Source organism: Macaca fascicularis, chromosome 7 (assembly GCF_037993035.2).
Source record: "Macaca fascicularis isolate 582-1 chromosome 7, T2T-MFA8v1.1".
Taxonomy (NCBI): domain Eukaryota; kingdom Metazoa; phylum Chordata; class Mammalia; order Primates; family Cercopithecidae; genus Macaca; species Macaca fascicularis.
This window is the reverse complement of record NC_088381.1, coordinates 171,093,392-171,106,408: the sequence shown is the minus strand read 5'-3', so window position 1 is coordinate 171,106,408 and position 13,017 is coordinate 171,093,392. Positions and strand designations below refer to the sequence as shown.

At 56.0% G+C, this 13,017-nt stretch overlaps 1 protein-coding gene across 8 annotated transcripts in view; it reads left to right on the top strand.

Annotated features, from left to right (window-relative positions):
• The window catches only part of CDC42BPB (CDC42 binding protein kinase beta), a 132,733-nt gene that overhangs the window by 111,407 nt on the left and 8,309 nt on the right, over positions 1-13,017 (top strand). For 4 of the 8 annotated variants that reach the window (XR_012416161.1, XR_012416159.1, XR_012416160.1 and 1 more), the window contains 6 exons: positions 1,460-1,596; positions 2,158-2,297; positions 5,732-5,813; positions 7,165-7,381; positions 7,829-7,891; positions 8,990-9,402. Coding sequence is in view for 4 of the 8 variants with exons in the window: in XM_015454231.3 (XP_015309717.1) it covers positions 1,460-1,596; positions 2,158-2,297; positions 5,732-5,813; positions 7,165-7,381; positions 7,829-7,891; positions 8,990-9,586 (1,236 nt within the window). In the remaining 4 variants the exon portion in view is untranslated. Of the gene's footprint in view, positions 1-1,459; positions 1,597-2,157; positions 2,298-5,731; positions 5,814-7,164; positions 7,382-7,828; positions 7,892-8,989; positions 9,587-13,017 lie in introns of all 8 variants that reach the window. The other 4 variants (XM_015454231.3, XM_005562262.4, XM_015454230.3 and 1 more) reach the window with 1 other exon arrangement.

Genomic DNA, 13,017 nt, shown 5'->3' with positions numbered 1-13,017 from the left:
TTCCTTCCTTCCTTCCCTCCCTCCCTCCCTCCCTTTCCTTCCTTCCTTCCTTCCTTCCTTCCTTCCTTCCTTCCTCCCTCCCTCCCTCCCTCCCTCCCTCCCTTTCCTTCCTTCCTTCCTTCTTTTTTTCTTTTTTTCTTTTCTTTTCTTTCTTTCTTTCTTTCTTTCTTTCTTTCCTTCCTTCCTTCCTTCCTTCCTTCCTTGTCTGTCTTGTCTTTTCTTTCTTTTCTTTCTTTCTTTCCTTTCTTTTCTTTCTTTTCATTTCTTTTCTTTCTTGAGACGGAGTTTGACTCTGTTGCCCAGGCTGGAGTGCAGTGGCTCGATTTCAGCTTACTGCAACCTCTGCCTCCCAGATTCAAGTGATTCTCCTGCCTCATACCCCCAAGTAGCTGGGGACAGGCGCACGCCACCATGCCCAGCTAATTTTTGTGTTCTTAGTAGAGATGGGGTTTCGCCATGTTGGCCAGGCTGGTCTCAAACTCCTGACCTCAAGTGATCCACCTGCCTCGGCCTCCCAAAGTGCTGGGATTATAGGTATGAGCCACCTCACTCAGCCCATCGAATTTTTAAGGCTGTATCTTGTGCTCTTGCCCTGTGCTGGGATTTGAAATGCTCTTACCCCCTCAGTGATTGCCTCATTTCACAGATGAGCAACCACCCCAAGCCACCCAGTGCTGCAGGAGGGTCCTGGAGCCCAGACCTCACTGGCTGTGAGCACTCACGCCTTCCTGACCATGGGTCTGTGAGCAGAGTTGCCCTTCATTCTACATTATAGCAGAAGCATTGTTTTTTGTTATTTCAACTCATGCACGTTTTGATTGGCTGCCAAGATCCCACGTCCCCATGACCATTGGCCTGTAATTGCCGTGTAGAAGCTCACCTGTGCGGGAGGCGGCCCGGGCCGGCGGGGACAGCATGGAGACAGGTTTCTGCAGTGGGCCCTTTCCCTGTGCGCATGCCGAGGACGCATTCAGTGCCAGAATCCCTGAGCTTTTGTGTGGATTCTGCCCTGCAACTGGTTTTACCTTCTTGGATATCTGGACTTGATGTGAAACTTGGTCATTATTTTTTGTTTGTTTTGTTTTGTTTTGAGACAGAGTCTCGCTGTGTCTCCCAGGCTGGAGTGCAGTGGTGTGATCTCAGCTCACTACAACTTCCGCCTCCCGGGCTCAAGCGATTCTCCTGCCTCAGCCTCCCGAGTAGCTGGGATTACAGGTGTATGTCACCATGCCTGGCTAATTTTTGTATTTTTAATAAAGGCGGGATTTCACCATGTTGGCCAGGCTGGTCTCAAACTCCTGACCTCAAGTGGTCTGCCCACCTCAGCCTCCGAAAGTGCTGGGATTCCAGGCGAGGCCTGGTAATTATTAAATTGCCTCTTTCGGGCATAGGTTCTGCAGTGGCAGTGACTTCTCTGTGGGCAGCACGCTTTGAAGGCAGTGTTCTTGCTCTCTTCCAGTGTGTTCTTTTGCTTGCCACGTGTCCTGCAAAGACAGCGCCCCCCAGGTGTGCCCAATACCTCCTGAGCAGTCCAAGAGGCCTCTGGGCGTGGATGTGCAGCGAGGCATCGGAACAGCCTACAAAGGCCATGTCAAGGTAGGCGGTTTCATCTCCACCCCTCAGCTGTCGGTGCCTGTGAGGTGCAGGGACCAATAGCCATGCCCAGCCACTCTTGAAAGCAGCCCCTTGCTCTGGCAGGCAGCCCTGGTGCCAGTCCTAGGAGGCTTCCCCTCCTGGGCACTGAGGCCATCAGGTCTGCACAGCCGCTGTTCTGAATGGCCTGGGCATCCTGAGGCCTCCACGCAGACGCTCACTCAGAGTCCATCCTGGGCTGAGTGTCCGGCCAGTGGACAGAAGCTCAGTCTGAAAGCCACTGTGCCAGGCCCACGTCTACAAGACTGTCGGGCTGTGGGTACCACAGCACCCTGCATGGGGTGGACGCAACGTTGGCTGAGCTGCCAGCTTTCCTGGCACTGTCTGCTGCCACGCATGGGCCCCTCCCCAGCAATGCCTTGAGCCTTCTTGGGAAAACCCCCTCTGTGCAGATAGCTCTGTTTGCCGGCCTGGCAGCTGGAAGGAGATTGTGAACGAGTGTAATGGGGCCTGGCGGCCTGCCTGGCCTGGTGGAACGTGGCCACTGTTTGTTTTTATTAATAGGTCCCAAAGCCCACGGGGGTGAAGAAGGGATGGCAGCGTGCATATGCAGTCGTCTGTGACTGCAAGCTCTTCCTGTATGATCTGCCTGAAGGAAAATCCACCCAGCCTGGTGTCATTGCGAGCCAAGTCTTGGATCTCAGGTCTGTGTTTGGGCAGCACTGTCCTTGCTCTGTGAATCTTCCTTATCTATCTTTAGCCAAAAGGACAGTGTGTTCCTTGGTAATCTTTCACCTCATGTATACTTCACCCGCTTCATTATTGTACGGTTGCAAAAATGGGTACAGCTTAGTCATGACATAAAGCACTCACATGCCTATGAGCAGACGTGCTTATGGGCCTGCATGCACAGGAACATGAGCGCTGTAGACGCTGCCTGCCTTGCATGTGTTTGCATTGAAAAGTTTGCCACAGGGGAATTAATTTAACATTGGAAAACCACATGCCCAAGAACAAGCAGAAGACATCCCGGAGAAAAGCTGTGCAGCCCACAGCCGTGTGTGCATTTTAGAGACCGGGGCAGGGGCTCTTGGCTTGTGGACGAAGTCTGGAGCCATGGGCCATGTGGGTGTGTGTGACCATGGCCTTTGCTGTGTGACCCTGTCTCAGTGCCACCCAGTGTCAGCTGCAGGAGCAGGCGGGGCCTCCTTCCCACTTTCTCCTACAGTTGATATCTGTGGCCCATCTGTTTGTGAGATGAGGACAGTGGTCATGTTACTGGCATGTGGAGTGTTGTGAAGGTAAACACATCACTAAGAGGCCTAGCTCAGCCCAGGGCTTGCACACGGAGCTGTGCTGCCGCCTCTGTGTCTTCTCTGTGCAGTGGCCGTGCACTGTCTCTGACGTGGTGCACACAGGACCGCTCTGGGCTCAGGCAGGGCCTAGAGACTCCATCTGTAGCGTTGGTTCTTGGGGCAGGGCTGCTGGGCAGGTACCCTGAGGACAGCAAGGATGAGTCGGGATCACCTGGCAGCATACTCCCACTTTCCGTGCCCCACCCCCCCGGGGCACCTGCCAGTCCCTGGCTGTGTACAGCTGTGCCCCTGACCTGGTGACAAAGAGCCACTGGTAGACAAAAAATTGGCCTAAGCCAAAGTCAAGGGTCCCATCAGAAGGCTAAGCACTCTTCAGGGAGCCTCTTCAGAACAGCACTTCCACAGTGACCCACACCCTGCTCCCCCTCTCACCTCCACACCCACGCCACCCCCCACTCCTCCACCCCCCACCTCCAAACCCACTCCGCACGCCCCCACCACCCACCTCCAAACCCACCTGCCACTCCCCCATCCACCACTCCCCCACCCCCACTTCTCCATCCCCCATCTACAAAACCACCACCACTCCCCCACCCCCCACCTGCAAACCCACCCCCAATTCCCCCACCCCCCACCTCCAAACCCACCCGCACCTCCACATCCACCCCACCCCCACTCCCCCACACCCTCACCTCCATACCCACCCCCACCTCTAAACCCACCCCCCACTCCCCCATCTAACACTCCCCCACCCCATCTCCAAACCCACTCCCACTCCCACCCACCTCCAAACCCACCCTCCACTCCCCCACCCCCCAACCTCCAACCCACCCCCCACTCCCCATCTCCAAACCCACCCTCCACTCCCCCACTCCCTACCTCCAAACCCACCCCCCACTTCCCCACCCCCCACTACCCCACCTCCAAACCCACCCCCCACTCCCCTACCCCCCTCACCTTCAAACCCACCCCACCCCCCACTCCCAACCACCACCAAACCCACCCCCACTCTCCCACCCCCCACCTCCAAACCCACCCCCACTTCCCCACCCCCCATCTGCAAACCCACCCCCAATTCCCCAACCCCTCACCTCCAAACTCACCCTCCACTCCCCCACCCCCCCAACCTCCAACCCACCCCCCACTCCCCACCTCCAAACCCACCCTCCACTCCCCCACCCCCCAACCTCCAACCCACCCCCCACTCCCCACCTCCAAACCCACCCTCCACTCCCCCATCCCCCATCTACAAAACCACCACCACTCCTCCACCCCTATCTCCAAATCCACCCCCCACTTCCCCACCCCCCAACCTCCAAACCACCCCCTACTCCCCCACCCCCACCTCCAAACGCATCCCCCACTCCTCCACCCTCCACCTCCAAACCCACCTCCACACCCACCCCCCACTCCCCTACCGCCCTCACCTCAAAACACAGCCCCCACTCCCCTACCGCCCTCACCTCAAAACACACCCCCCACTCCCCTACCCCCCTCACCTCAAAACACACCCCCCACTCCCCTACCCCTCCTCACCTCCAAACCCATCCCCCACTCCCCCCCACCTCCAAACCCACCCCCACTCCCCACCCCCTTTACCTCCACACCCACCCGCACCTCCACATCCACCCCCATTCCCCCACCCCCTCACCTCCACACCCATTCCACCCCCCACTCCCCCCACCTCCAAATCCACCCCCCACTCCCCTACCCCCTGACCTCCACACCCACCCCCACTCCCCACTCACCTCCACATCCACCCCACCCCCTCACCTCCACACCCAACCCCCATCTCCAAACCTACCCCCCCACTCCCCTACCCCCCTCACCTCCCAACCCACCCCCCACTCCCCTACCCACCTCACCTCCACACTGACCACACCCCCACTCCCCTCTCACCTCCAAACCCACCCCACCCCCCTCACCTCCACACTCACCCCGCTCCCCACACCCTACTCCCCCCTCACCTACACCCAACACCCCCCACTCTCTGTCTCACCTCCACACCTACCCTGCACTCCCCCTCCCCTCCACACCCACCCTGCACTCCCCCCTCACCTCCACACCCACCTCCCACTCCCCTTCTCACCTCCACACCCATCCCCCACTGCCCCCTCACCTCCACACCCACTCCCCACTCCCCCCTCACCTCCACACCCACCCCAACTTCCCCTCTCATCTCCACACCTACCCCCCACTCCCCCCTCATCTCCATACTCACCCCCCCATTCCTCCTCTCACCTCCAGACCCACCCCACCCTTTATTCCCCCCTCACCTACACCCAACACCCCCCACTCTCGGTCTCACCTCCACACCCACCCCGCACTCCCCCCTCACTTCCACACCCACTCCTCCCCTTCTCACCTCCACACCCACCCCCCACTTCCCCCTCACCTCCACGCCCACCCCCACTTCCCCCTCACCTCCACGCCCACCCCTCACTCCCCCCAACTCCCTGTTTCACCTCCACACCCCTCACCCCACTTGTCTTGTGCACGTGGCTGTGGAGGGACTGCCTGGCTGTGCCAAATGCAGACCTCGTTGTCTGTAACTGGCATAGTCTGGAGGCACCAGCACAGAGTGGGTGAGGCTCCGGGGCTTCCCTTCGGCATTCCTAAGCCCTGAAACACCTCCCAGAGTCTTGAGGTGTTTGTTGGCCCTGCCCGTGTTTCTTACATCTGCGTGGGCGAGGGGCCCGCCCTCCACTGCAGAACACGGGGGTGGAAGGACACGGCAGGGCAGGGCGCGGGCAGGGCGTGGGAGGGCCTCGGGCCCTGTGTGTGTGTGTCTCCCAGCGGGCTGAATGTTTCTTTCTTACCAGAGATGACGAGTTTTCCGTGAGCTCAGTCCTGGCCTCAGATGTCATTCATGCTACACGCCGAGATATTCCATGTATATTCAGGGTATGAATTTTTCATTAATCTTTTTAACAAAGCACATGGTTAAAACTGATTATTCCAGGCATGTCATTGTGCTGCAGCAGCCACCAGCGCACCTCCAGTGTGACCCTCGGGTCTCGGCCTCCAGCCTGGCTCCAGGTCCTTGTGCGTCCTGTCCTGGCCAAGTAGCTGCCTGTGCCCGTCTCGGGGAGCCTCCTGGCTGGCTTCTTCCCAGACACCCTACTTCACTGAGCCTCCCTTCTGCTACATCAGAAACTCCTCTTCCACCCGGTCCACGTCCCGGCCACTGTCCTCTCAGCGTGCACTGCCAGGCAGGCGCTGTGGTGGGTTAGGCGTGAAGGTGCCGCTCCAGTGCCCCCCAGCCAATTGGAGCCAGCGTTTTTGTTGGCTGAGTGAGTGAGTCCCTCACTGAGTTAGTGTTAGACATTGTAGCATTAGGATGTTTCTAGAAGACTGAATTGGGGAAAGAAGCCCTCTAGCCCCCTCCATTGGGAATTTTTTTATAAACACAGTAAAATTTTGGTTGACAACAAAACTCAGTCTATAAATTAGCTTTCACTAAATCATAGCTCTATTCAGAAACAACCTCCCATACACAGTACAGGAAATTGCCATCATTGTTACTGGAGTGATGGTCATTTGGTAATGTGTGTGCTCAGAGGCTGCTCCCAGGGAGGCATGATTTGGACCAGTGTTTTTCAGATCTGCTTTTCCTGGACACATTTTCAGAATCTGCTTTTATTTATAATGATTATTCAAGAAAGCAGATTTAGGCCGGGCGCGGTGGCTCACGCCTGTAATCCTAGCACTTTGGGAGGCCGAGGCGGGGGGATCACAAGGTCAGGAGATCGAGACCACGGTGAAACCCTGTCTCTACTAAAAATACAAAAAAAAAAATTAGCCGGGCGCGGTTGTGGGCGCCTGTAGTCCCAGCTACTCGGGAGGCTGAGGCAGGAGAATGGCGTGAACCCGGGAGGCGGAGCTTGCAGTGAGCCGAGATCGCGCCACTGCACTCCAGCCTGGGCGACAGAGCGAGACTCCGTCTCAAAAAAAAAAAAAAAAAGAAAGAAAGCAGATTTAAAGTAGGCAGCTACTCATAGTTTTGGCAAAAGGAGAATTAACGAAAATGAGAGCAGGAAGCGATCTCATGGGCTGTTTAGAACCCCGCCCCTTCCATATCCTGCTGTGGGAGCCCCTGCAAGGCGCCCAGTGAGGTGGAGTCAGGGGTCCCCGCCTGGGAAGCACATCAGCCCCCGTTGCTCCTGGGGTGCGTGGCTCCAGCAGGGCCGTGGCAGCTGTGTGCAGCTTTGGTGTTTGATGGCTTCTCTCTTTTCTTCTGTTTCCTGTCATGAAGGTGACGGCCTCTCTCTTAGGTGCACCTTCTAAGACCAGCTCGCTGCTCATTCTGACAGAAAATGAGAATGAAAAGAGGAAGTGGGTTGGGATTCTAGAAGGACTCCAGTCCATCCTTCATAAAAACCGGCTGAGGAATCAGGTCGTGCATGTTCCCTTGGAAGCCTACGACAGCTCGCTGCCTCTCATCAAGGCCGTCCTAACAGCTGCCATCGTGGGTACGTCCCAGAGGCTGTGTCCTTTAAGTGTCGGAAGCAACAGCACTTTCAGCAGTGCTGTGGTGCCCATCTGAAAATCAGAGGAAGGTCACAGGCGGGTTGTCCATTTGGGTTTGTAGACAGTTTCTCCATGCATGTTAAGAAGCAGATGACCTGTGTGGACAGTACAGTCGGCCCTGGCTAAGCCTGGGGGTCAGCTCTAGGAGCCCCCCACACACCCAAATCCTCGCAGACTCAATCCCACAGTCAGCCGGCCCTGTGGAGTCCTTATGGACAGAAAGTCACCCCCGATACTGAAGTGTCACATCCCTGGAATGCTGTATTCTCATCCACACGTGGTTGAAAAGTATCTGTGAATATTTGTGAATGAGCCCACCCACGCATTCAAACCCATATTGTTCACGGTCAGCTGTACTGACTTTGTGTACGTTACTTACCCCTCCACAGATGCAGACAGGATTGCAGTCGGCCTAGAAGAAGGGCTCTATGTCATAGAGGTCACCCGAGATGGTGAGTGAGCAGGGGGTTCCAGCCTGGGATGTCACAGGCCCAGCCTGGCCTCTGCAGACAGCACAGGGTCAGTAGCTTCTAAGGGTTAAGACAAATGCGCTTGATGAAGGCGCCAGAGGGGCCAGAGTGCCGTGGAGACCAGCATCGAGTGCATGGTGACATGGTGCTCAGTTCCATGTCGCATCCATTGAGTTCTTCAAGGGGAGCACTGAGTGGGAGTGGGTGGCGGGGCCAAGGAAAGGAGGAACAGCTACAGATGTTCCACATGTGCTGAGGCTTCACTTGAGAAGCTTTAGTTTCTTTGCTTCCAATTTTGACACTTTCACTCTTCCCAGCAAGGGAGGGCAAAGGTATCCTGACATGCACCCGCTCCACAGCTGTGGGTCTAGGAGCAGAAACGTCAGGAGACTGGAACTGGCCCTGGGCAGGGGACAGGGACCCTGGGGAGCATCCCTCAAGGAATCCAGTAACATTTCATGTGAGCCGTAGTCCTTGCCCGACAGACCCAGCATCTCTGCACGTGATGGCCATGGAGCAAGAAGGGTGGGGCAGCCGCTGGGTGAGGCCGTAGCCTGGCAGCTCTGTGGGGAGATCCTGAGCAAGCTTGGGTTAAGCTGGGGGCCGTGTGAGCTCGGTGTCTTCAGAGGATTTGTCTCAGGGCCCCAGTGGGTTGGAGTCAGCTTTGTTCCTCATGTGCAGCGCGAGGGCTCTCTGGTTCGGGGATGAGCTGGAAGGAGGCCCAGATCACCCCAGGGCCTCGCTTCACGAAGGCCCAGGTGGAAGCACAGCCCAGCTGGAGCCCTGGTGCACTGAGGGGTGTGCACAGCAGCAGAGGCGGAGGAGCCTTCAGACTGGCCCCCGAGGCTGCCCTAAGAGCGCACTGTGGATGTGTGGGGCAGCTTCTCCGGGGGGCACTCAAGCCGCTGGCTCTGTGGGCAGAGATGGGCTCAGGGCTGGGCTCAGGCTGTGCACATAGGAAGGGAGCCCGAGGGAGGGCCCCAGGGTGTTCCAGGCAGGTCCTTAGCCAAGGCCGTCAGCCCCTGTGAGTGAGCTGCTGGCTGTCCCATTGGCCTCACGCTCTTGTCCTCCCTGCCACAGTGATCGTCCGTGCCGCTGACTGTAAGAAGGTGCACCAGATCGAGCTTGCTCCCAGAGAGAAGATCGTAATCCTCCTCTGTGGCCGGAACCACCATGTGCACCTCTATCCATGGTCATCCCTTGATGGAGCGGAAGGCAGTTTTGACATCAAGCTTCCGGAAACCAAAGGCTGCCAGCTCATGGCCACGGCCACACTCAAGAGGAACTCTGGCACCTGCCTGTTTGTGGCCGTGAAACGGCTGATCCTTTGCTATGAGATCCAGAGAACGAAGCCATTCCACAGAAAGTTCAATGAGATTGTGGCTCCCGGCAGCGTGCAGTGCCTGGCGGTGCTCAGGGACAGGCTCTGTGTGGGCTACCCCTCGGGGTTCTGCCTGCTGAGCATCCAGGGGGACGGGCAGCCTCTAAACCTGGTAAATCCCAATGACCCCTCGCTTGCGTTCCTCTCACAACAGTCTTTTGATGCCCTTTGTGCTGTGGAGCTCGAAAGCGAGGAGTACCTGCTTTGCTTCAGCCACATGGGACTGTACGTGGACCCGCAAGGCCGGAGGGCACGCGCGCAGGAGCTCATGTGGCCTGCGGCTCCTGTCGCCTGTAGTATGTATATGTTTTCTGTTGCATATCCCTGTTGCTGCTTTTCCCACCGACAGTCAGCATGTGTTCGATTTTGCTTTGGTTTGTCTTCCAGTCCCTTAGTTGAGTAGTCAGAGCATCAGGAGAGATGGGCTCCATGACAGCCCACAGTGCGGTTGAGATCTCACATCTCAGACCAGCAGTGGGCGGGCTCAGCAACCTCTCCCTGAGCACGTGGGGCCAGTTCTTCCAGAGGCCTCAGCAGAAGACCCCATTGGCGGGCATAGGCCCCTGGGCAGAAGGGCTCGGCGAACCGAGAACAGGGCGTGGCATTCATCACTCATTGAAAAGGCCTTCCTTGTGATAATACAGAAACTTACACAGTAGTAAAGACAAGCTTGAGGGGTTTTGGTGGCCAGAAAAAAATTCACCCCTGGTGTCTAAGTTACAGTTCCCCCTGGGAGAGCAAGTGTCTTCTGAAAGTGGTAGGAGCTGTTTTTCAAACAGTTGGGTCACTTAATTCGCTTAGTTGATGTGACTTTCTCTGTGAATGGTGGCACTGGGGGAAAGTAGGACCAGTAGACACTTCCTGACTGGCCCGCTGTCCGATTGCTTTTAAAACCTTAAACTGGGCGGGGAGCGGTGGCTCACACCTGTAATCCCAGCACCGGGCGAGGCTGAGGCAGGAGGCTCACTTGAGCTCAGGAGTTCAATACCAGCCTTGTCTCTATTAAGAAACAAAACATGGCTCACACCTGTAATCCCTTGGGAGGCCAAGTCGGGCAGATCACGAGGTCAGGAGATCGAGACCATCCTGGCTAATAGGGTGAAACCCCGTCTATACTAAAAATCCAAAAAAAAAAAAATTAACTGGGCGTGGTGGTGCATGCCTGTAGTCCCAGCTACTCAGGAGGCTGAGGCAGGAGAATCGCTGGAACCCGGGACGCGGAGGTTGCAGTGAGCCAAGATCATGCCACTGCACTCTAGTCTGGGCAACAGAGTGAGACTCTGTCTCAGACTAACAAACTAGCCAGGCTCAGTGCCACATGCCTGTAGTCCCAGCTACTCAGGAGGCTGAGGCAGGAGAATCGCTTGAACCCGGGACGCGAAGGTTGCAGTGAGCCAAGATTGTACCACTCACTGCACTCTAGCCGGGGCAACAGAAAAAGACTCCATCTCAGACAAACAAACAAACTAACCAGGCTCAGTGCCACATGCTTATAGTCCCAGCTACTTGGGAGGCTGAAACAGGAGGATTGCTTGGGCCCAGGAGATGGAAGCTGTAGTGAGCCATGATCACACCACTGCACTCTAGCCTGGGGGACAGTGTCTCTTAAAATGGAAAGGAAACCTTAAACCTCAGAATCCCTCTGTTTGATCTATCAGAGTAGCCTGCACCATCAAATCCACAGATCAAGAGGAGGCCGGAAGACAAGCTGGGCAGATGTGGTGGGGGGGGGGGGTAACAGGGCAAGAGATGGGGAATTATGTTCTCCTTCAGTTACCTGAAGCTAAACCCCTTTGTCTGCCCCATTGTCGGCCTTGCTGAGACAGCAGCATACCCAGGGCATCATGGCTAGACACCAGGCCTGTGAGGTGCATGGCCAGCCTCCACCCACAGGGGCTTACTGCAGTGTGTCCCAGCTCCATCCTGATGGCCATACCACAGCAGACGTGTGGGCAGTGGGGCCAGGCCATGGGCCTGGAGTGAGGTGCAGAAAGGGGCCAGTCCCACTGCCTCAGCACCCCTCGTCCTGGAGTCTTCCCCCAACACCCTGTCCTCTTCTTGGGCAGCCAGCACAGGGTTTGAAACCACACAGAATTTACATTTTTGCAAAATGTAACGTTAAAGAGGACCCAGGTCACTTATTGCAGTGTATTTATGATCCTGGCCACATGTGTCTGTCATAGACACCTAAGTTCCTGGGTTCTCTGCCTTGGTGGGTCTCCTCTCCCCTGTGGGCACAGTGCAGATGCAGATGAGTTTCAGAGCTGGTCAAAAGTAATTCTGTCACCTGTAGGATGCAGAACTGCTCATTCTGCGCCCTGTGCTGAGCGCCCTGTGTAGGTAGCCTCTCCTGCTCCTCCCCATCCCTTAGGGCAGGTGTCATCAGCCCTGTTGCAGAGGAGTCAGCTGAGGGCCACAGGGGCTGTGTGCACATGAGTCACATGTAACATCTGTCAGGCTCCAGAGCCCGTGTTCTTTTCACTAGAATCTGTTTCACTAGAATCTTTTCACTGGGCATCTGTTTATCACTGAGTCAGCAAACTAGACTTCTCCGTGGTTCCTTGCAAGCGAATCCCCACGTACTTGGCAGGCAAGGGCCTTCCCAGAAGCCCCTGGGTGGAGAGTGGTTCCCTGAAGGGCAGTTTCTGGGGCTGCTTTTGACGTGGTTCTCAGAGGCCTCACAGGTTCATCTGAAATGCTCCTTCAGAGGCAGTTTGGTGACCAGGCCAGTATCTTTTGTCTTTTTTGCAAACCCTGTTTGATTTTCCTTTTTGTATTCAGAAGAAAAGGCCTGATCTTCTAGCCTGTTTGGAATCTGTGATAGAAACAGAGCAGAAGGCTTTTAAAATGCATCTTCAGGCAGTGAGGTGTGTCATGATGCAGGATTAACCTTAAACTCTGGAGGCAGCAGAGCCAGGAACGAGCACTGAGCTGGAGCTCTCCTGCATTTGGGGCTTGCCGCCTCCCAGCTCTGCGTTTCTGCAAGCTGAGGGCCAGAAGCCAAGCCACACTGAGGGGCTGTGGGGACAGTGAGAGTGCCACCCACGCAGAGGGACCGAGCGGTGGACGCGCACCGCTCCTCCATCGCATGGCACAGCTGTGTTGTTGCTCTTCTACACATGGAGAAAGCCCCTTAAACTCCAAATGGCCAAAGGCTCCGCAGTTCTTGGTCTCACATCCTTGGCGCCTTGGGTGAAGTTGCTTCTGTAGGACTCCATTACCCCACTTGTATATGCCTTCAGACCAGGCTGCAGAGGGGCCTCCCACGCTGCCGTAGCACAGGTTCCCAGGGGTCTAGGCTCGTTCGTGTGGAGGGTAGACAGGCAGGGTTGTTGCTCAGAGGTCAGCAGTGGTTTCTGTGTGGGTTTAAATACCTACCTGGAAGCCTGACTTGCCATCTCCCATGGAACAATTAGCCTCACCATACTGAACAGTCGTCCCCTACCTGAATTTCCAGTGTGTTGAGCCTGAATTTGCTTTCAGGATAATCACATCTCATGAGAGCTAAATGAAAAAACAGACTTTTAAAAAGTCACCTTCAACGTGTACTATAATATTCAAAATATTAGTTACAGAGCGATGGTGGAGCATTTAAACATTCGATTGTGTTTGTTTAAACTTTGAAATGAAAATGAATTCCAGAGTGGGAGCGTGAAGTCTTTGGTGACGTGAACCAGCTGAGGCAGTGCTGCTGCCTCTGCACTTGTTCAAGTGCCAAGGCGTGGCC